General features: G+C 41.0%; 2 protein-coding genes and 1 long non-coding RNA gene across 7 annotated transcripts in view; all 3 read left to right on the top strand.

Annotated features, from left to right (window-relative positions):
• Positions 1-17,755, top strand: part of LOC144207241 (serine/threonine-protein phosphatase 2A 55 kDa regulatory subunit B beta isoform) — a 33,342-nt gene extending 15,587 nt beyond the window's left edge. Inside the window, exons 1-11 of one of the 3 annotated variants that reach the window (XM_077732607.1) lie at positions 14-315; positions 468-651; positions 8,524-8,621; positions 9,149-9,314; positions 9,980-10,092; positions 11,774-11,951; positions 12,049-12,213; positions 14,547-14,716; positions 15,573-15,664; positions 15,736-15,859; positions 15,931-17,754. In XM_077732607.1, the coding sequence (XP_077588733.1) occupies positions 313-315; positions 468-651; positions 8,524-8,621; positions 9,149-9,314; positions 9,980-10,092; positions 11,774-11,951; positions 12,049-12,213; positions 14,547-14,716; positions 15,573-15,664; positions 15,736-15,859; positions 15,931-16,086 (1,449 nt within the window). In that variant the 5' untranslated portion in view covers positions 14-312 and the 3' untranslated portion in view covers positions 16,087-17,754. Of the gene's footprint in view, positions 1-13; positions 316-467; positions 652-8,523; positions 8,622-9,148; positions 9,315-9,979; positions 10,093-11,773; positions 11,952-12,048; positions 12,214-14,546; positions 14,717-15,572; positions 15,665-15,735; positions 15,860-15,930 lie in introns of those variants that run through there. The other 2 variants (XM_077732609.1, XM_077732608.1) reach the window with 2 other exon arrangements.
• Positions 17,756-18,464: 709 nt separating this feature from the next.
• gpr151 (G protein-coupled receptor 151) lies at positions 18,465-20,609 on the top strand. Its single transcript, XM_077732987.1, has one exon. It carries the CDS (start codon positions 18,629-18,631, stop codon positions 19,904-19,906), a length of 1,278 nt encoding a protein of 425 aa, XP_077589113.1. The 5' UTR covers positions 18,465-18,628; the 3' UTR covers positions 19,907-20,609.
• Positions 20,610-21,600: 991 nt separating this feature from the next.
• Positions 21,601-23,873, top strand: LOC144207520 (uncharacterized). 3 transcript variants are annotated; one of them, XR_013328698.1, is made up of 9 exons: positions 21,601-21,666; positions 22,248-22,338; positions 22,444-22,526; positions 22,593-22,846; positions 22,938-23,000; positions 23,080-23,140; positions 23,226-23,282; positions 23,370-23,388; positions 23,810-23,873. It is a non-coding gene; the product is annotated as an uncharacterized LOC144207520 (long non-coding RNA). The 3 variants fall into 3 exon arrangements; XR_013328697.1 differs by lacking the exon at positions 23,810-23,873 and having other exon boundaries at positions 22,593-22,676; positions 22,750-22,846; positions 23,370-23,494; XR_013328696.1 differs by lacking the exon at positions 23,810-23,873 and having other exon boundaries at positions 23,370-23,494.
• The last annotated feature ends 1 nt before the right edge of the window (position 23,874 follows it).

The following is a 23,874-nucleotide window of genomic DNA, read 5'->3' as shown; positions in this document are numbered from 1 at the left end:
CCCCTGCCTGCATCTGCATGGGAGGGGCCCCTCTCTGCTCAAGTGCGGAGGCAGCAGCCCCATGTCAGTGCATCTGCGTGTACGCACAGCGAGTCAACGCGGCGCACTGGAGACAGGGAGGAGTAGTAACGGAACCACCGGAGACCTGGCCAAATTGCCAGTGCTGAAGCGAGCAAGCCAGCCGCCTTGACGCATAATCCCACCCGCCCCGCTGGCACTGGGAGGGGGCAGCAGATCCATCGAGTCAAATCCTGAGATTTACGAGTGCATCGCTGCAGCTTCCCGTGACAATTTGCTCATTCATTGGTGATTATGGTGAGCAAGGAATGATATTTTAAAGCTAGTCGCTGGGGAGGGGAGGAAGAACTCTTGTAAAGCCCCACCGGGCACCGTTTGATGCGTTCTGACGTGGAGGATATCACCTGAGCGAGCAAGTCGAGTGTTTGATCGCAGGCGTTCCACCGCAGATCTGGAGCCATGACAAGCACCCCGCTGCTTCCACGGCCCGCCTGCTGACGGTACCGGGCCAGGATGGGAGAGAGGTCTGCCGCTGTCAGGATCCCAAAGCAGCCGATTTATCAATGGAGGAGGAGAGCGACACCCGGAAAATTAACAGCAGCTTCCTTCGCGATCACAACTATGCCACGGAAGGTATCTTCAAATTTCACTCAGCGTACAATTTATTGAAACTGGCTGTGAATGTTCATGGCACAAATGCCATTGACGGTGCTAGACTGGGAGAAGATGGCAGTCCTTGCTGTCAAAATGCATTAGACGTTAAGGGCTGTCAATGGCAGCCAGATACTTGATATCAAACCTCTTCTTTTTTAGTTTGTTTTTTTTCGCCGCCCCCAAGAATGTATCAGAACATTCAGTTGCAATCGAGCCATGCTATTATAGGTAGAGGAAGGTTTTAATCTGAAGTGCACTACAAGCAAATCTTCCATTGGAGTCAATTGTGAACACGTGATGGCATTAAAGCTCCAGAATAGAGAATGACAAATGTTTTTGAGACACGATAACCCAATTGCTGCAATTGACGGCATGTCAACAGCATATGTCATCCATTTGAAACTATTATGGAAAACAGCGAATGATTTTAGTCATTTACTTCCATTATCCGCAATAGACATCAAATCCTATTCTACCTTGTTCTTTGCCAGATCTGGTATATGTATAAATAATATTCACAGAGTATGGGTCGTAGTAGTAAATAAAAAAAATATTTATCACAATTATCCCTTACATTTTGATCTCTGTTGTAGTATTGAGTATTGTAACAAATAGGGTTAACATAACTGAAAATGTAAATCTTTCCAAACTTTTGCATTTTAGCCGCTTGCTTTGGTTATTATGACTATTTAGTCATCGACTGTACAATAGTATCATTTTGCTTTCCGAAAAATTGCAACCAATAAATGCTAAAGGTCGCCTGCTCTTACTCAAACTGTCAGTCTCCCACACAAAGATGGCTGAGCATGCAACAATGTATTTTTCTTGCTCGAGAGCAATCATTTCGGCTGCTCCCATCTTGTGTGTGTGTGTGTGTGCGCATTGTCCTCGATGGCACATCGGCTTCTTGAATGTCTGCCTGTTAACTGTTGGATTCTTAACAGTTCCCTCAAGCTTGGCAAGCTGTTCACTCACCATAAAATTATAGATTTAAGTTAAACTAAAGACATTCATCAAACCAAATGTTTCATTAGAACTGCTCTGTCTCTAGCGTAGCTAATTATACAGATTGGTTTGTACTTTTTGATGACTGGGGAGGGGGGGTGATAAGATAATAACATTACTAATGTTAACTTGCAGCAATTAACTCCATGTGTCATATTGTCATTGTAGTTTTGAGTAGTCTGTAGGAGGTTTTCATACATTATGCATTCATTCAATCCTTCATTTTCTGTAATGCGCATTCTCACAAGGGTTGTGGGGGTGTTGGAGCCCCTCTCATCTAAGAATGGGCAGTAGGCGGGAGATACCTCGAATTGTTTGCCATCCAATCGGAGGGCGCAGTAAACAAACACACACACTTACCTAAGGGCAATTCAGAGTGCTTAACCAGCATGTATTTTTGGGATGTAGGAGGAAACCACAGTAGCCAGCAAAAAACCCACACAGGTACTAAGAAAACACACAAACTACACACAGGAAAGTCGGGAACCCACCTGGGATTGAGCCCTCAATTTGAGAACTGTGAGACATGCTCACTACTCGACTACCGTTTTGCCATAAATTATACAGTATCTTAAATACTTCCTCTAATGTTGTACTTGATACCATTTAAGTGTAACTTCTTCCACTCATTAATATTTAATAAGGCATAACTAAATCTAGTGTGTTTTTATGGTGTATTTTCATTTAATGGAGTTTTTTTGCAGCTTGGTTCAGACAGTAAGGCAGCATTCAAATTGCAGTGTTTTCATGTTAGTGTAGTACACTTGAAAACTGGCGGAGTGGGCTCCACTCCCCCTTGCACACAGAGAAAGAGACTGTGAAGTGGGGGGTGGATGGCATGAATATCTTTGTTTGCGCTGAGATGAAAAACTGAAGCTTCTTCCATTTGGTGTTCCCATCTAACTCCTTCAAACCAGTCTCTGTTCTGTACTGAATTTTATCAGGAAAAAGTGGGGACACTGGTTGTAAACCACGGCCCAGCCTGTGGCCCATCTGCGCTTTTCAAACAAGCCAAGCCTACTTTTGTTATATTTTACTGCTTTAATTTATGACGGTCATGGCCTATATATCACAAATGGGTGTGCATGCTCTTCTTAAGTAATATGAAGTCAAACTGAAGTCTGAGCTTTTAAGAGCAGGTGTCTCATCATGAATCCCACACACACATGTTCCATCAGGCCCAGTATAGACTCAGACCACACACATTCACACCTAGAGAGATAGAGATAGTGATTTTGGAGGGATACCCAACCCCCTCAGGCAGTGCTTGGCCGTAGCAGCAGGAGCTTGTAATGATGTCACGTTTTAATGATGTCAATGGCGCTGACCTTTGCCTTTCACCAATCCCATGCCTGGCTGACTGTGCGGGTAGTTACAACGTTGAGACGAAATGTTCCTAACTATACATTGAGTGTCACTTTAGGCACCTCTTGTCAAAACATCACCATCATTTCAATAAAAGGAAAGGCCATTAAGGCTACTTGTCATATTCCGAAGCAGCCACCTGCAGATGACACATTCAGCGTTAATGGCAACTGAATGGTTCTAGGATTCATGACTGCATGTCTAGCTGTTAATGTGCACTCTGACTTAATGTTATGCTCTAGCAATACAGCACAGTGATCAATTTAATATTCTCTGCCTAAGAGGTTTAAAAAAAGGATGTAAATAGCTTCCTTACTGTGAAGCGAAACCTAACCTAATGTCTCCTCCGGTATTGATTTTTGCTCCTTTACGGAACAATGACCTAAAGATCTATTGGTAGGTGGTGTAATCCTTTCCTCAAGCTCCCCACCAGTCCCCCCAGACACAATTTCTCCTTCAAGGCACTATGTGATGTGAACCTTTCAGTCTGACTGACTGTCTAGGCAGACCCCCGTATCAGAAAGCCCGCAATCTTTATTGCTCCCGCTTGCGAGAGGAGCAGCAGCTCAGCTTGCCTGTTACTAAGCAAATGGCTCGGGGCTAGACTCTAGGACCTCAGCATGAAAAGACTTAGTCCACCATACCCCGAGGTCCCATTCATTATTCACCCCAAACGTTGATAGCACCTCGCCTCGCCACGCAGTGCCATTGCGCCGTGTGTGCGTAATAGGGGGAAGTTGGCAAGCTGTGAAGTTGGGGGCAAGTCGCACTCCTTATTCAGCAGCTGCTTTTTTTGCCCTGATTAGCTTATTAAATCTGCAGCACCATGAAAATTTAATGAGAATTTATGAAATTTTACCCGTGGCTCTGCAGCAACATGAGTACAAAAAGATCTTTTTTTTTTCATGGGTTGCTGTAGGGGAGCCACTGTGATGGCTTCACCATGAGTGGGTCTTGTTACCCGCAAGAAGGAGTCATGTTTGACCTTTCTGAGCTTAATAATTGGTATATTAGGACATTTTGATAAGGGAATGCTGTGTTCATATTGGGCAGCACAGAGAACCTTTTGTATTTTAGTGATGATATCAATGAGGAAACATGATATACGACTCTCCTGCAGACATTTCATTTTTTTTTATTCCTTCAGCCTTGAAAACAAGATGAAAGGATTTCAGATAGAAGGCAAGAGGCAGCTTTTGTTTTGTTGGTGGGATTAAAATTCAATCTGCCCCCGTTCTCCTTTCGCATGTACTACTCCTCCCTCCGGTCTAATTTTCATGCAAGAGGATAGATTGTTAGCTGTTTTATGCAAATACTTTTATTTAACATTTGGCTCTGTTTTTTTCTGTGTGCTGAAAATGTGTATAAATGACCAAGGCTATTATTTTAATAGGTTATTGCGCTGACTGTTACAGTCCATTCAAATATAAAAATGTTAAAAAGTGGTGGTGGATAACATATTCAAATATAAAAATGTTAAAAAGTGGAGGTGGGTAACGTGAATAACAACAAACTAATAATATTAACCATATAATAAATGTAAAAGAAAATATTATGTATTAAAGATATTAAGGGCTGCAAACAAGAAAATATTCCTCAGTTATGTTGCAAAAATATATTAATAGTACTATAATATATAATATTTACAGTAGTGAAGCCAACTTTGTGAAGAAAATTTGAGAAAATGTCCATTTCAATTGATCAAATGAGATTATTTCTAGTGCCTCCCACCAACTTTGTTCTATTTTTTCTCTTCTGTTGTGTCTGCACTCATTTTCCATCTGTAATGAAGTCGGAGAAATGAGGCAGTGATACCTTTTTCACCCATCTCTCCCTGGAGCGTAGCGATGTCGAGCATACACTATACTACGCACACGCCCAAAAGGACAAAAGACACGGTCTCGCTCTCATGGGGCTGATCGAGTAAAAACCAGGTTAATTAGCTTGTTCACATCAGATCTTTACAAAGAGTCGTGCTCCTCTTATGAAAAGAGCTGCTTTATTCGCTTTGGCTTTGTAGGGAGCTCATATAGCGTAATAAACCCTTTTAATCGTATAGCTGGCTCACCAGTCAGTTACAGCCGGATTTTGTTTAAAGTTTTGATTGATCTTGATCGTAAAGCGGCTCTTAATGTGAGCTCTGATCATTTCTTTAATCTGGATAGAAAAATACTTCATTAATGCTTCATATACTGCATCTATGATAATACCTTTTGAGGCTTAAACAAAATCGATCAATGCCAGAAATAATGTATGCAAGCTACACTGACTACTGATGTTAAATTGCACATATACTATATATAAGCCTATTTTTGATCAACTGGAATTGTTTTTTTAAATGCCTTTTGCTTTAACCCGGCCCTTGTCGCGTCTCTAACAAAGCATTCCCACAATTCCCTGTTGCTTCATGTAAAAATCCTTTCAGTCTGCCTTTAGTACCATTTTAGTCTTTGTTAAAAACACTTTGTGTCGTTGCAAATTGAACCAGAGTATGTCTAATTTCACCATTGTCTATACCAATGAGAGGATCTTTTATTGACCTACTTAGTGCAACAAGCCTCTACCTCCACATACTGAATCAAGCTTGCCCCTCCCACTCCCCCATCACTAACAATTCTCTTAGTGCAGTGTCCTTGTCTATTTTGCTTGATGGATATTCCTAACACTGGGGTCTATAAATACATTCAAAAGCTCTCCCAGCAGTGTGCTTGTTTTCGTAGCTCCCTGTTGCATTTCAGAATCAATACGATATATCTGTATTTCCATCTAGTTAGGTGCAGTAGTAATTCCATGTTGAAAGGAGGGTGGAGATGGGCTTTAGACTACTGAATGGAAACAAGGAAAGATTTATAGTCGCTCAGTACATCACTACGGCAAGCTAACGTGCTCTGTTATTCCTAATGATAAATGTGTGTAATGTCAAGCATTGCAAAAAAGCACTGACCTGTCCACGTCAGACCTGGCTAGCCACGCGATATATGTCCTTTATCCTGTCATGGTCTGCTGATGAACCATAGCACATGTGCGTATGTATAATTACTTGTGAGCTGTAGAATCACCACCACGCTTTTAACCTTCAGATAATTACAAATGGCTTTGTATTGACCTGCAATTGATGTAGAGTCATGTAGTAATGGACATAGAATGATGCTCCTGGAAATGAGAAAAGAGACAGTTTATTCCCCCTCACATTGTTTCTTATCATTTCCAGCCGAAATATGGCCATTCAGCAAGTAAACATCTTCTTTTGCTCTAGATTTGACAAGGTTATAAATCATTTTAGACTTTAGTTGATCAAATACAAGTGTCCATCAGTGTCTGAGATAGAATACTTGATCTTATGTTCTGCTTTGAATAAATTTGCATGTTGAGGGTAAGAAACCCTATTAAGGTTTTCATTTTGACTTTCAGCTTCAGTGACTTTTGCTGTCTGTTCACTCTGGGAAATGACTCAAGGACGTATTGGTGTGTAAACTAGAAACCGGGAAATGGTGTCCATGATTTACTGTTCCTCTTCAGTGATTTAATTTGTTAATGATGAGAAAGTGAGAGAGGGAGGAAGGAAGAGAAAGAAGAAAGAGAAATGACTTGGAAAAATAAACGTTGGAATGCTAGAATTTACCAAGCTGATTCTTGCATCACTGGTTTTGCCCTGATGGCTTATGAGGTGGAAATCCCCACCTGCACAAAGGGCAGATGAATTTGTAAGAGTGTGCACCACTTGCATAGTATTTCATTGACTCGTTGGATTTTTTTAGGGTGTTGTGAACTGGCTGGTGTTTTTGCAAAATCTTATTACATTTCCTGATTGAATTTTTGTCTTGCCACATGTTGTCTTCAATCAATTATTGTTCTCACATATGCAAAGCTTTTATTTTTAGCCTTTGGCTTGAGCAGCTTTAAATGTACACGGACAGTAAGCTGGTCTGCAGGTCATCTATTATAAGGACATTGCAAATCCTACATTTCCGTAAATGTGGGAGCCTATTTTACCCCTATTTCTGTACTCTCGTCAAATGACAGCTAGCATCAGCACCAAAGTGTGAGAGCTATCGGCACACACGCACATACGCACAACCCCACCAACTGCTGCTTGAGATGGAAATGGTCTCCATAGCAACACCCCCCTCTTCTGTTCACAAGGTCCACAGAGGGTGTGGAGGGGATACCAAACAACTAAAGCTCTTCTTTTCGCACTCTCTCTTTTTTTCTTATGAAAAAATAATTGCCAATTTTAAAGAGAGGGAGCCTCTACTGTACTATGTCTGTAGCTTAGAGATGTGTAATCATCACCGTCATTTGTTGCAGAGGGGAGCTTTTTAAATGATTAGCTGCTATTGACAGTGATAAACGTCCAATCTATTTAAATTGGGAAGTCCCAGCATTGATTGTATTAAAAAAAAAACTGCATTTCTTAATCTTTCTTTAATTGGGAATGGGCAATAGATGTCCCTTTACCAGAAATAAATCACCACATATCAAAAATACATGATGCCATAATGTGTTTTTTCTGGCAGTTTTTCCACAAAATAAAAGCGATATTTTAAAAGTTTTGGCTTTAACCTGGCTTCTATTGCGATTTTTTTCCAAAAATTATCATATCATGTCCTCTAGTGTATAAATTTGGAGAAAAAATGTTTTCCATTGTACTTTAGCATCATATTTTGACATCTGTGAACATATAAATCTAAACGTATCTGCCAAATTTGAGTGTTATTATTATTCTTTCCAAAATTCAGTTGTTTCCATTATAAGCTTTTCTTTTCTAAATTTCGGTTTGGCTAATTCCTAGGGGTGCCATCCAGTGGAACTGTGAGTGAGCGTGAAATAGAATGAGCAGCAACACAAGCGTCGCTTTCATGATGATTAGCTGGATCTGAATGATCGCATTAAAGTACCGGTGACGAAGAAGTCCAATCCATTTTGACAAGGAAGGGTGGCAGCTGCCATTCAATTACTGCTAATCTTCCCAGTTTGAATAGATTAGACAGCAGAAGCCCATCAGTGAATATTGTCATTGTTTCATAATAGCCAAGGTTTCAAATATCACATCCCTCTTGGTTGATCGTTTATTGGAACTAATTAAAATGTGCATCTAGTGTATCAAATGTGTAAAATGCTCGCATGTTTGCTGCCTTTTTAATGAAGCTTTAACTGAGCTCAGATGACATAAGGGACTTGCAGGAACATAGACCTCTTAGTGTGACAGCAACACATTTTAAAATACACAAGAGCATAATTATATGCCACAAATTTGGCTCCCGTTCACAAAATAAGGTTCTGGATAACAGCCAGTCACTGACTTTAGTGCTTCTCGTTACCCGAGGGCATCTGAAATGTGTCCTTTGTGAGTTAATGACTGTGTTCTTCAAAATCGCTTCACTCTCTAATATGTCTGCTTTTTTTACAGGCGGTAACGCCTGGTGCGCATCCACACTGACATTTCTCTGTCCTCTCTCTCTCTCTGTTTCTCCCCTGCAGCTGACATTATCTCAACAGTGGAGTTTAACTCATCGGGGGAGCTGTTGGCCACTGGGGATAAAGGAGGCCGAGTGGTTGTCTTCCAAAGAGAGCAGGAGGTACACACTGACCACATAGCAACCATTTTTATTGAATGCTGTCATTTTAAAAAGTTTTTTAGGTGCATAATCTAACTTATTTCACTTGTGAAGTCTTGGAACAATGGATCTAACCATTTTCTCATATAAATAATAGGTTAAGTAATAATATTAGAATTTGTAAAACAATAAATATTGGACTTAATAGATGAAAAGCACTGGTTAAGGTTAAAGTTAAGGTAAAAATTACATTATTTCCTCTTTCTGGACTGTTTATATCGAGAACTATCGTGAGAAAACGTTTTGTGATTATTGAAAAATCTCAAAAAGATCTAGAATGGTTGTCAGAAAACAGGAGCTCTGCATGTTATATTACGACAGAATATGTTTACCCTTTTCAGAGTGACCGAGTGCAGAGCCGAAAAATGTCAGATCCAAGATATGATCTGCTTCGACATTTGGCGCATCACTTTTTTTTGTCTCCTGAAGTGAACACTATACTGTAAATGTCAAACTCTAATCATCTGCATATTTTTATAACTTCACAGAGCAAAAGTCAACCCCAACGTCGAGGGGAGTACAATGTTTACAGCACATTCCAGAGCCACGAACCAGAGTTTGACTACCTGAAGAGTTTAGAAATAGAGGAGAAGATCAACAAGATCAAATGGCTTCCACAACAGAATGCCGCCTACTTTCTACTTTCAACCAATGGTAAGTCATTTTACCAGTAAAAGAGAAAAAAAAAAACAAGGTTGATGGCACTAATGTCATGAAAACAATCTTCTCGCCTGCTCGTATGAACGTGTTTGCGTTCCACTCGGTCGAGCGTGTGCCACCAACAGAAGGCTTTAAATTGAGAGTTTCATGCATGAACCCCACATCGCACATAGACACAAGCACACACATCAAAACATATCATCTCTGCACTTGCGCTTCAACATCAGCGGAGGAGACGTCGTGCAGATTGTGGTCGTCATGCATGGCTGCTGGGGAAGCGCTAGCGACGGGTGGAGCAGATGGTGCGGGGTCCTGTGGCGATGGCCTCGCAGCGCTGACACCAATATACACAGCGGATATTGAAAGAAAAAGAAAAAAACGATAACAACCTGACTGCTGCCAGCGTTCTTCTCAGTGGACCGGGAAGATGAGATGTAACTGATGTTTGTAAATGCAAAATTGGAATGCAGCCAAGGCAGGCCACGTCGTCAACTTGTAGATTGCTATCGGTGACATTACCAAATCTGCAACCATCCATCATACTGCTGCAGCCTCTTTCACGTGTCAGATTGGATACCCCTCACATCTGTTGTTTATCAAAGATTGAATGTATACTGAGTCCTTGTCAACTGAAGTGATTTTTTTTTCTCATTACATAGACAAGACGGTGAAGCTGTGGAAGATCAGCGAAAGGGACAAACGGCCAGAGGGCTACAATTTGAAGGACGATGACGGACGCATCAGGGACCCGTCCACCATCACGTCACTACGAGTAAGAACGCACAACAAAAACTGAACTCTCACTCAGCCCATTCCAAAGTTTTTTGTTTAAATTATTATTATTAAATACATTACTTCCAGCAGAATTACAGATAGAATTGAACCCCCCAACCCCATAACAGTGAGGCTGATGTGCTAACCACTTGCACCAACGTGCCGCCCAGTATGTTTAACATAAATAAGATTATTTTAAAATATTGACTTGGTCATCTAGTGTGATAATTTTAATTATTTGAGTTTCACTGCCATTGACAGGCGATAGAAATCCAATCCAATTTGACTGGGCCACTGTGAGCAATCTTTTTTATCTGATTACGATCCTTTGAAAATTGCAGGTTTGGGCTCGATTCCCAATATTGCCAATGAATCATGGAGATATTATGAAAGTTATTGTTCACCAGTTTAAGACATTTTATATGCGTACAGTCGTATTCTTCTTAATAGTTCTTCATTGTAAACTATACCGACTATACAACAAAGCAAATAGAATGGTTTACATTTCAACATCTTTTTTTGCCATCACGTTCTATATTGTTAGTTTCATTGATTTTATATTCTGCTGCAACCTTTGCTTTTCATCTTAGCTGCTCTCTGGGCTCATTTTTTTGCTCCTCCTTCTCAAAACAACAGTCAGTATGAAGTAAAAAAAAATGAATTATTGATATGTGCATTGAGGTCAAGACCATCGTATACCAGCATTATCATCTCATTGCACTTTTGTTATCAACCCCCCTAGATTTTTTTTTATGAGAGGGGACTCGCATAAGACAGTGTGTGTCTGTGTGTGTCATAGTCGATTAGTGTAGTGTTCAGCGTGTCTGTACCTCTTTGTTTGGCTAGCCAGGGGATCATACAAGACAGGCTGGTGACTGTGGAAATCCTGTTTAGAAGGTGTGAAATCTCCATGCGCTTGTGGTGTTGCTGACATTTTAAAAACCTGAATAAGAAATAAATACCCACTAAAAATCAGGAATACAGAGTTGTAGATAGTAGGTTCATGTGCTTTAAGTCTCTCTCTAGACAGTAAATGAAAGATTTGAAATGGAGTGACACCCCCAAGAGAGAGTCGATTTGTTGCCTCGTTCGCTCCCCTTTCCTCATTCTTTTTCTGGCTTTTATCTGGCCAATGGGGGGTTGCGTGCAAACAGAAACTGGGGTATATCTGGAGCTTTGGCGCAGCAATTGTTTCTATGCTTGGTGTGGTTCTCCGAATGAGCGTTCTTGCAAATTCTGGAGAGTTTAGTTTTCGTTCCTCAGCAGGACATTCCCAGCCTTAAGATATTGCTCTTAGTCTTTGCCCTTTATTTACTCTCTTGCTACCATGTTGTTAAAAAAAGAGAGCATTTTAGCTTGTGTATGCGCATGTGTCTTTTGGAGAGAAGCACAGATATTCACAGTCTGATCGAGACAGCTCATCAAACAACCCCGCAAGCGCTTGCACGGCTTTCCCCCGTCTCATTAAGATGAGTGGAGTATAAATGTCATATGAATCCCTGCAGTTGAAGGGTTGTGGTTTGGTGGAACACTTACACACTTTTGTCACATTTGCACATCTGTCATCTGCATTTGAAAAAAGACAGATAAACAGACCTGCAGCATTGCTATCTCCAAAGAGGATGCATTATCCTATCAAGAATGATTTTTACATTTTTTTTTTTATTCTATCGGTTCAGGTGCCGGTGCTGCAACCGATGGATTTGATGGTTGAAGCCACAGCCAGACGAGTGTTCAGTAACGCCCACACCTACCACATCAACTCCATCTCTGTGAACTCCGACCTCCAGACCTACATCTCCACCGATGACCTCCGAGTGAACCTGTGGAATCTGGAAATCACTGACCGTAGCTTCAGTATCCTTTTTTTGTTGTTGCTAAATTTATCCTCCATCTGGCATCATGAATTAACACTTGACAAAGCTCCGATTTGTCCTTAAATCCCAACACTTAGACATTGTGGATATAAAGCCAGCCAATATGGAGGAGCTGACTGAAGTGATCACCTCAGCAGAGTTTCACCCCCAGCATTGTCATACTTTTGCATACAGCAGCAGCAAGGGCTCAATAAGACTGTGTGACATGAGGGAGGCTGCACTCTGTGACAAGCACTGTAAATGTAAGTAGCAACTGCAGAGAGAATGATGGCCGATTCCGTTTTAAATGTGTTGTTAGAAAAACCACATGCCACCCCCATCCGTTAAGGGTTCATCCTGACATTAAAAACATCATAGCAGCATGGTTGTTGCCCTCTAGTAATATTTGAATAATCATGAATAATATATGCACATATAGGAATGGATAAGAGAATAATAATAATCTGATTTAACAGATAAAAAAACAACAACTTTAATCAATGCCAATGCATGTGGGTGGTGCAACTCAATATAGCAAATCCTATTTTTCATTTTCATTTTCAGATATGTATTTATTTTTCAACAACACTAGTAATTAGACATGGAAATATACATTATGTTAAACTTAAAGGAGGCTTCTGAATTCAATCTAAATTAAATCGGGGTAGACTAATATTGGTGTAGTGTATTCTCTAAAATGAGAAAAAAATGCCAAAGTGATACAAAATGTAATGTACAATTTGTTTTATTAAAAGATACAATACGAACATGGTACAAATCTGTACACACTTGTTCACTCACACGGTCCATTTTTCAGATTGGCTTTATGTGACTGTAGCATGCAGCCATTCTTCTGATCTCCAGCCCACCACTGATTACTCGTCAATAAATCGCAGTGTGCCTCTTAAACAATGAGTGACCCGGCGTTCAAGACTTTGCATCTCATGCAAGCACTTAAATTGAATGAATAATGAATACATTGACATTTTAAGCGAGAGAATCAATAGCAGGAGCAATCGCATTACGAGACCCTCACGGACACACCCTGCTTTCCAATAATGTCCGTCATTTCCTCCCATGTAATATATTGACATGTTAGCTTTTTAGGATACATGCTGTTTCTTTACTCAATAGTAGTTGTTGAAATAGTGAAGCACCAAGCAAACACTCACAACTGTACACACACAACGGGTGGGCGTTAGCCTGCAGTCAGGCATGGCACTATTGAACCCATGATAAAAATACGTATGTAACCTCATAAAAGCTGTATCGCTAAGCAATATTTTTCAGGAAAAAAAACAACTGCAACAACATATTAATCACAGTCTTCTGGCGCCCACGTACATGCTGCTATAAATCACTGAGCTGAAATCAATCAGTTTAGAAATGAGATGAATGGACGGACGAGGGAAGGATGAACAGGGGGAGAGGAGAATGCCAACATGCTGAGCCCCAGGATAGAAGGAGAGACAGCCACCAGCCCCCCTCCCTACCAACTCCCCTAGGAAGCCTATTATGTGCCCCCAGAGGGGAATGTGGGGCAGAATAGAGGCCAAGGACACGCACACACGCGCATATAAACATGCATCACTGACATACACGTAAATCCAGCGGGGCTCAAACGGGACTAGCACTTAGACATTGATTTGTTTTTCTTATTTCTATACCATTCTAAAAACCCCCCCTATGTTCTCAATTTTTTCATCTTTCACTACGTATCCCTTATTAGACTCCCCACTGTCATATCACAATATAGAAGGAAATGGGAGGTGGACAATGATGGAGGTAGTGTGTTGGAGAGGAAAGTGGATAGGATTGCTGAAAAGTAATAATGATTTATATGAATAAGAGCATCTTTATTGTGGGCTTGATCTTCTCATTTTACAGATTGATGGTAGAAAATGAAACATGTATCTGGAATAATTACGTTAACATGATTGCAAATCCATACTTACGTTACCTTTATCTCAAGAGTGGAAGAAATATGTTTTGCCTGCCGTTACTGCTGACCAATTATTATTGTGTACTACTTATTGTGTATTGGTCAGTTTTACCTATGCACAAAAAGTACAAAAAAATATCTCACTGTGCTGTACTCCGATTTCCTCCCAAACTAAATTGCCCTGAAGTCTGAGTGTGGGCATCAATGGTTGCCCATCTCTTTGTGCCCTACCATTGGCTGGTCACTGATTCAGGGCGCCCAAAGTCAGCTGGGATAAGCTCCAGCAACCCCTTGGTGAAGATAAGCGGTTCAGAAAATGAATGAATGGCATAAAATGATGGCGCTAGAATTTTTTTTTTCTACCCATATCGCTCAGTGCTAGTGGGGAAGCAAAAAATGGGGGAGTAAGAGCAGAGCTGAGCACTAACTTGACAGCTCACAATGGAATGTCTGGCTCTCATCACTCAGGCACAGATGAGCAGCTGCCAGAATCAATATGAATCATAACCAATATTTACCCATCATGGTGACCCGTGGCTGTTTCCCTTAGCAAATACACACAAATAATCCTCAGAGGGAAATCCAGCCTCTGCAGACTATGTAAATCTACCTTTTTTTTCTTCTTAACTCTAAATATATCCTTCTTTTGTTTAGACTTCGAGGAGCCGGAAGATCCCGCCACACGCTCCTTTTTCTCCGAAATCATCTCGTCAATTTCTGACATCAAGTTCAGCCACAACGGACGTTACTTGATGACAAGGGACTACCTCACAGTGAAAGTGTGGGACCTACAAATGGAGAACAAGCCGCTTGAGACGTACCAGGTATGGGTTGGCACACCCACATTCACGTGCCGGCAAAAAAGCAATCAGGATGTATCGATTTTGAAGTCATCGCTCAAGATAATCCCATTCACTGTCACGCTGCAAGCACGCCATGTTAAGCAATCATGCCCCGAGTGCTTATTGAGCACAGTCCTGTAAGAAGACAGATAGTGGTGCTGTACTGATTTAGCCTATAAAGGGCAAAAGCTCCTACTGTGTCAGGTCACATGGGTCACAAACACACAGGGTGATCAAGGGAAGAAGCAATCTGAGGGCAGATCGTGATTAAAAAAGGCCTGTGTAGGGCTCAAGGGATTTTTCTGTTTAGTTCCCTCTCCACCTGCTGCCTGAATCACTCATTTACTGCTCGGTTTATGGGTACTCTTGGGATGCATGGCCCTAAAGTGTGGACATAATTCAAAAGTTGACAACACAAAATCACAAGCAAGGCAAAAGATGAAGCTTAGTACATTTGCATGTAATTTGCAGCTTACTCTCACAACATTCCCAAGTAGAATGTACTTTTAATACTGGCAAATATCATAGTGTTTTCCAAAGAATCGAGGTTGTATCGTCATAAAAATGGTGAGTTACACCCTGAATTAGGTGAGTTGAAGCAGTGATTTAAAGCGATTGAATTGATTAGCATTTTAATCTTCGACATTTCACAAAATTTGCTTGGAATTTTTGACTGCTTGAATCGAATTGAAATCTAATCACGGCAGATTTTAGAATAAGTGCAATTATCCAAACAATCCTTACTGTGTTTTGGTGAAATTGCTGGTTTACACCCTGCGTATGGACCTGACTCTTTTGATCATCCTTAAAATGACATATGTTTTTTTTTATTCTTCAGGTCCATGACTACTTACGAGGCAAACTTTGTTCCCTCTACGAGAACGACTGCATCTTTGACAAGTTTGAGTGTGTCTGGAACGGATCAGACAGGTGAGATAACTCCCTTCATTTCCACCTCTCATCAAATTCTCCCACTTACGCCATATTCTCTCTTAACCCAGCGTCATAATGACTGGCTCATACAACAACTTCTTTCGAATGTTCGACCGGAACACCAAACGGGACGTCACACTGGAAGCCTCCAGAGAGAACAGCAAGCCCCGAGCCATTCTCAAACCCCGCAAGGTACAAACAACCCTCCCCCAGGGAGCTCGCTTTTAAAACTCCCCGTGCTTATCCACCATGCTGTTCCGCAGGTGTGCGTAGGCGGCAAACGCAGAAAAGACGAGATCAGCGTGGACAGCTTAGATTTCAGTAAGAAGATCCTTCACACGACGTGGCATCCGCACGAGAACATCATCGCCGTTGCGGCCACCAACAATCTTTACATCTTCCAAGACAAGGTCAACTGAGACGGAGAATGTGCAGGGTTTTCCTGCAAATGGACATAAAGGTTGTGGAATCTTTGAGGACGTAACCAAGGAGTCTGATCATTTTATTTATTCATCCACACACCCACGGACAGAAAGGGAATCCTGTGCAACAAGATTACAGCTGCATGAGCAACAAGATGTAGCAAAAAAAACCCGGAGACAAAGGCGGGGGATGTGGATACAGTGAACAAAAAACTAGAGCGCACGTGACTCGAGGCCATGTAGCAAGAGCGCCCCCTCTCGAGCTACTAACTGTGGTGCAAGTTAAGTGCGTTCTGGGATGGCACAACTTCCTGCTGCAATTACAAAAGGGCCAGGGGGAGAAGAGACTTTTTTTTTGCCTGTGACATATGGTCAGTCTTTTTACTTAAATCTGTGATATGAATGAGGCTGTTTTTGATGGGTTTATTTAATACTGGTCTGTGAGTGTGTTTAGCTGCTGTGGTGCCTTCTTTTGGTATGTGGGGTTCTATGTAGGAGGGGATGATGAAGAAAATGTAAATGTTACAAGAAAAAAAAAGGGCATTTCTTTTGTTTCCACATCTTTTTCTTGTGAGCAAAAATGTGTTTAAACCGAAGAAGGATGAGGATGCGTCAGAGGCTTTAACATTACTACATTGTGTTTAGTAAAAGCCTGTTGTTGTCCATTTCAGGTGAGTTTTGGAGCCTTGTACAAAGACGGAAAAGGGTTAAATTGAATATTACTAAAAAGAAAAATGTTCCCTTGAAAAGGTAAATTACAGTTCTGAAAAAAATGCATGTGATGGTTAAAACTTGTGTTGCATTAATTCCGTTTTTGGCCCTCGATAGAAATCTGCTGTGTGGGATTGGCTGATACCAATACAGTGCTGATACCACAACATAAACATAAATGTTTTTCCTTTTAGTATTAAACTATTGCATAGTCACTTGAATGTAAAATGATTGGTCAAACACTTTTTTTGCCGAAGTCAATGTTGATAAAACTTCACTGTTATTTACATTTTGACAGCTAAATTTATCAACCATTTGAAGTAAAAGCGCATACATTGAGTATATGACTGGTAAATAAGTACTTCTCAACAGGACTTAACAGAATAAAAACTCACATAGGTTCTTATTGGGCATTTTGAAACTAAATTTCCAAAATCCACATTACACAGTATTGGAGCTTTATTTTTCAGGACTCACAATACCGATATTTGCATTTTAGTGCTCCCTTTGAATACTAGTATCGAGATTAGTGCAACACTAGTTAAAACCTGTTAAAATGTAGACATTTAAACTTGGAAAGACCATCTGAAGCACTTTGTGAGCTTGTTGTTGCTTTGTAAATTCATGTTTTTAATCTCAGATTGTTTGTCCATACCCATTGGAGGAGTGTGGTCCAGTATTGCGAGTTGGCTTTTAGAAGCAATCTGGCGTTTTGTGTTAAGAGCCAGCGTTCGCCGAGGTAAGTAAGCACTAAAACAAAAAGGTCTAAGCAAACTCTGTGAAATCAGGGAATTCATTGTGTACATATATGGTTCCTTTAAACACTACAACCTTCATTTGTGAGACTTTTATAGCTCAGAATGTAATAATACGAATGACCATGCAGTCTTATTGCTTACCGGACTTTTCTTTTGATTAAAAAAATGTAATAAAGATGTGCAGGTTTAAACCAAAATTGCTTTTTGTGCTTCTCAAGCAGTAGTTAGAGTGAAAGCGCTCTCTTGTGGATAACCTGATAAATTACATTGATTACCAATTCTTGACAGTGAATGTTTTAGTGCCATTGACGGTGAGAGACGTCTAATCCATTTTGAACTGGGAGTTCAAACAAAAACTGCTAAAAAGGAGTCAGTTTCTTTTTTTTTCTTCAAGTAATGCCTGTTTCTGATTAATTTCAGGATGTGTATTTTTTCCATCTCATCTTATCTCATCTCTCATCTTCCATATCGCCCATCCTCGAGAGGTTTGCGGGGGTTGCTGGAGCCTGACCCAGCTGTCTTTGGGGTATGTGAATTCATTCCTGTTATACGTAAATTCATTCCTAAAAACTTTTCATATCATGTTTTTTTTTTAAAACCAAAAAGCCTTTTTTAATGTGCCAATTAATCTCTCTATTTGTGCCTATCCATTTGAAATGTTATTGATTCATCCACAGTACAGTCACATGGAATTGAACATGTGTCACTGTCAATGGCACAAAATTAGTTAAAGAACAAATACATTAAATAACTGGTTGTGTTGGTGTCGCCTTGAGTAAAACGGAAGTATTTTTGCACCCAAAAAAATGAATAATTGATCACAGCCATGTGGTAAAGCACCTCAATGTATAGTCTCCTTAATTGGCCCCAGGAGATGGAATTCCGTTGCTATCAGTCAACTGGGCACCCCAGCTGTCAATCAAACATCATCTTTATAAGTTGCCACCCAAGCTGCTAAATCCGCAGACAGACAGCCACTTCCTTGTGATCACACACTAAAGATCCATACAGCATTGACTCTGCTTCCTCATCTCCCCAAAATCATTCTGAAGATTTTCTTTTCTTGGGTGATGAACAATCTGTCTGGAAACAATTGGACGGTGATGAACTGGTCATTCGACAACAGCGGGTCCTTCCAACATTTGGACCCCGGAGAGCTTCGAGTCCTCGTGCCGACCCTCCTGGGCCTCCTTTGCGTCTTGGGTTTGGCGTGCAACTTCACCGCTATGGCCATCTTGTTCTCCAGCGCCCACAGGGGCAAACTGTCCCTCATCAACTCCCTGATCTTCAATCTGACGTTCGCCGACTGCCTGGTGCTTCTCTTCAGCGTCCCCTTTCGGGCCGCTTCCTTCTCCAAAGCCAGTTGGACACTGGGTTGGCTGATATGCAAGACCTCCGACTGGTTCCTCCATTCTTGTTTGGCGGCCAAGAGCTTCACGGTAGCCGTCATGGCTCAAGCCTGCTACCGCTACGTGTCCAACCCCACCAAGCAGGTGAGCGTACACCTGGGCTCCATCCTCGTAGTGCTCTTCTTCATCTGGCTGTCAGCTTGCTCCGTCGCCATCCCTCACTGGCTCTTCTCCGCGCTGGAACGAGGGCTCGGTGGTCTCATGTGCGTCCTGGAGGTCCCCCCTGAAGCTTGGAAGTTCATGTCTGTATACACAAAGCTGTACCCGCTAGGGGTCTACTGCGCTCCCCTGAGTTTTTCCCTCGTATATTTCTGGAAGGCTTACGGTCAATGCCAACGGCGCTCCAGTAAATGTCAGAATCTGCGCACACAAATCAAATCCAGGAAGCTCACCTTGATGCTTTTCAATCTGACAGTGACCGCTGCTATATTGTGGCTTCCACAGTGGGCGGTTTGGGTTTGGCAGCGCCATTCCGCCAACGGACAATCCCAGGGCTCGGTCCCTTCTCCTCCTCTTCTGGTCGTCGTCTCGGCTCAACTCCTCGCCTTGTCGTTGTCGCTCGTCAACCCCATCATCATTCTGGCTCTCTCCGAGGATTTCCGGGAGGGTTATCGGGGGCTGTGGAGGCGCCTTACTTTCAGCAAGCAGCCACCCCCCAAGCCTAAACCCGGACCTCACACCCCCACCTCGCTACGGTCGCCTCTCCCCAGACCGGAGACGTCCGGCCACCGGAGACATCATGTGGAAAGCGCCGAGCCTGGAACAAGCGGCGAGCTTCAGCTGGAGAAATGTGAGGCGAAGGGAGGAGGAAACGTGGACAAAGACGGACTGGGATTGCCGGACGTGGAGCAATTCTGGCACGAGAGGGAGTCCGGATCGCAATTGAATGAAAATGATCCGGTGCCGTGGGAGCATCAGGACCACCAGGAGAGAAATTAAATTCCTCGCGTCAGGAAGGATGAATGACATCCTTCTTTTGGTGAATTGGATTGGACAGTAAAATCACTGGTGTAATTATGTGTCACATTTTGGTACAAATAGTGCAAAATTTAAATAGAAGTCTACAGTGTAAAATGTTATTTGCTATTTGAATTATGTTAGATAAAAGCAATTTAAGAATAGAATGGAGACAGACGATGTTTAATAAGTGAATGTTTCCATTTGAAAGAAAAAAAAAGGATTTGTGAGGTTAAAGTAAAATTGAGCTTACTTTTTTATGTAAAATGGAAATAATTTCAAATTTGAAATTAAGTATGTTTATGAGTAGGTTTAAAAAATGTGTCAGTGTCATATTTAGAAGAAGTAATAAACCTCCCCAATTATTTAACTGCAACTATATAATTAGACTGATGTTGATTATTCTAGAATATTTCAACTCTTTATGAAGCGACTAACTATTTCTGATAATTAAGAAAACATATTATCAAATATTACAAATAAATGATACATTTGAATTCTAATATAAGTCCCTAGTATTGAACTTATTGCCTGCTATTGATGACAATAGTTCATTTCAACAAGGGACGGATGGGCTGTGAATGCTTCAGTGCGCTAATCAATGCCAGTTCTCCCGGTCAAAATGGATTGGACAGCTTTCTGTATTTTGCCTCCCTTGCTTTTAGAAATATGGCAGGCAAACCTCAAAACCCCTCTATTAAATGTCTCTGTTTTGCTGTGTTTTGCACATGTGGAAGTGTGTAATTGCAGTTCTTGCATTCCTGTATCAGCAAATTAGCAGTGTTTGTATTAAAGTCATCAAAAACGTGTGCCCTGTATAGTGTATATCTTTCCAAGTATATGACACAAGAGTGGAATTATACATTGCCAGATGATCCCCACTGACGTCTGTTCATTAAGTATATCTATTTTCACTGTAGTGGGCCATGCATTTCATTCGGCCTTCAGTGATGCCACGTCTGAATCAATCCAACCCTCAATAATTATTTTATGGCTCTAAAACCTTTACTGCAGCTACAGCTGTGACACATTATTCATTTTTTATTTTTCTAAAAGCATCAATAATAATCTGGGCGGCCCTGCGGGTGAGTGGCTAGCATGTCAGCCTCACAGTGGGGGACCTGGGTTCAAATCCAGCTTGGTCCAACTGTGGGGAGTTTGCATGTCTTCCCGAGGCCTGCGTGTGTTTTCTCCAGGTGCTCCAGTTTCCTCCCACATTCCAAAGATATGCATGGTCGGCTGATTGGACACTCTAAATTGCCCTGCGATCGCCTGGCCACCAGTTCAGGGTGTCCCCCGCCTCTGGCCCAAAGTTAGCTGGGATAGGCTCCAGCACCCTCTGCGACCCTATTAAGGATAAAGTGGTTCAGAAAAAAAGAATTAAAGAAAGAACTCTACTATAGTTTATTCATTCAAAGAGGGATGCAATAGTAACTAGAGCTTCCCTCTTTGAGTTTAAAGATGTATTAGATTATCATTGTAGTACATATACACTGTTTTATAGCATCAAGACCGCAAAAATCACGACTCCTTGTCATCTACAAAACATAGGTATTAATTTGAGAGGACAAACCAAATCACCTAGTGGAGCACGTTAAGCAAACCAGCATCTTTTCCACATTCAATGTGGCGCGACAATATGGGCGTGGCTACGCAGGTGCGTAAATCAAGCACACACGCAGCGTCCTCCCCCTTTGGAACCATTTCTATGCTGTTGGTCGAACGGCTAACACCCAAACGAGGTAAGCCTAGAGGAATTCACTGGCCTAAGTGAGTTTTTATCACGCTAACAGTAGATTTGTTAGGAATCAATTAGCCTAAAACGCCAACAAATCTGTTCGTTTAATGCCAGGTTGAACAAACCGTCGACAATTTAAGTTTGTGCTCCTTTTCATAACCGGCTGTGTGCAGCATCTCACTAGCTATTTTAGCATTAGCGTCGCGGCGACGATTTAAAAAGTATATTGCCCGTTTTCTCTCCATTATTGAGTCGTGCAGTCGTGACTTTTTAATTTAATCAAGCAAAGCCGAGACATCAAAGATGACATCCAGAGGCGCGACTTAGTTCCTGGTGTGTCGTATGTAATGCTAGTTTCCACTACAAGTTCTAAACACTTTTCCTATTTGTAATTATAAATGTTCTGTTTTCACACGATAAAATGTTATGGCCTCTTTCTCCTAGCTTTTAACGTCACTCTGTTTAATCGCCTTGTCTGGGAAAGGGAAAAGAGCACGGATCACTCACTAACTTTCATTCTTTATCTTGATCATTTAATGTAAGATTTCTCTCTCCTGTAATAATTGTTTGGCACTTCCCTAATAGCTTGGTTAAATCAAGATGCAGCTATTCCCGTGTGCCCAGAACCATGCACACACCCTTGAAATTACAGGAGAGGAGACTTGGCCAAATCAAGGTAAAAAAAAGTTACAAAAAAAAAAAAAAATCTAAACCTGTTTAATTTCCAGTCTCTGTATATGATAACTTTTGCTTTTTTTGTTGTTGCATGCACCATGTCCAGACTGGAGGACCAGGTGATCTTCCCAGGTTGCCCACTTGAAGATGATGCATCATCTCTGAACTCTGCTGGCATTCTTCTGAGAGGTTAATTTATTGTAGAATATCCTAGTCAAAACATTCTAATTTCATTATTTTATATGCACGTACCAGGTCCATGTCCTGACTCTGGAGGAACAAGTGGCCCACTTGAAGATGATGCATCATCTCTGAACTCTGCTGGCAGTCTTCTGAGAGGTTAATTTATTGTAGGATATCCTAGTCAAAACATTTTAATTTCATTATTTTATTGACTAACCCCACGCACCAGGTCCATGTCCAGCCCCTGGGGGACCAGGTGATCTTCCCAGGTTGCCCACTTGAAGATGATGCATCATCTCTGAACTCTGCTGGCGGTCTTCTGAGAGGTTAATTCATTGTAGAATATCCTAGTCAAAACATTCTAATTTCATTATTTTACTGACTAACCCCCCCTCTTATTTTATATGCATGCTCCAGGTCCATGTGGCTCATTTGAAGATGATGCATCATCTCTGAACTCTGATAACAGTCTTCTGAGAGGTTAATTGTAGAATATCTAAGTCAAAACTGTATAATCTCATTTTATTGACAAACCCCCCTCTCATTTTATATGCTTCAGGTCCAGACGATGTCCTCAGGTTGCCCACTATCTCCAAACTCTGCTGGCAGTCTTCTGAGAGGTTAATTTAGCGTGAAATATCTAAGTCCTAACATTCCAATGTTACATTATTGTAATGACTAACCCCTGTTTTATTTTATATGCAGGTCTAAGTGATCTTCTTCCCACGTTGCCAATGCATCATCTCTGAACTCTTCATAGAGGTAAGTTAATCGTAGAATCTCTACGTCAACATTCTTTTTTAATTTTTTACTCAAGTTGCAATTTACTAATCCCCTCTTATTTTCTAGGTTATGTCCAATTCCGAAGGTGAGGAGGATTTCATCTTTTTTCTTCAACCAGTCATTTTAATAAAAGAGATTTGTGTGTCATTTAACTTTGTCAAAACACTTGGAGAAAAAAGACCCCAAGACCCTCAATGGTCTTTTTTTTCCTTTTTTTTTTGGTGTTTATATGTCCTGTCTTTTTCTATGTTTCAAAATAAAAAATTGACTAAGTATTTCTGGTTTTAATTTTTTTATAAGTATTTTTAAGGAAAAAATGACTAAGTGTTTAACGAGCTTTTTTTGAAAAAAAAATTCTAAGTATTTTGTGGGGAAAAAATGAATGAGTAAAAAATTTTTTTAGAGTGAATATTTTTTTTAAATTCTATTATAAGTGTTGCATTTAAAAAAAATGCCTAAGTGTTTAGGGCAGAATTTCAAATAAATTGTGTTGCTTTTGTTTACAGGTGGAAGCAAGCAGTCAAACCAAAAATGTTTTCAAAGTGAATGTTAAGTGTGCAAATGTTTTTCA

This window comes from Stigmatopora nigra, chromosome 14 (assembly GCF_051989575.1).
Source record: "Stigmatopora nigra isolate UIUO_SnigA chromosome 14, RoL_Snig_1.1, whole genome shotgun sequence".
Taxonomy (NCBI): domain Eukaryota; kingdom Metazoa; phylum Chordata; class Actinopteri; order Syngnathiformes; family Syngnathidae; genus Stigmatopora; species Stigmatopora nigra.
Note: the sequence above shows the minus strand (reverse complement) of the source record. Positions and strands in the feature narration are given on the sequence as shown.

Coding starts and splice junctions, on each gene's coding strand:
- gpr151 (XM_077732987.1), top strand. CDS start 18,629: ATGAACAATCTGTCTGGAAACAATTGGACGGTGATGAACTGGTCATTC.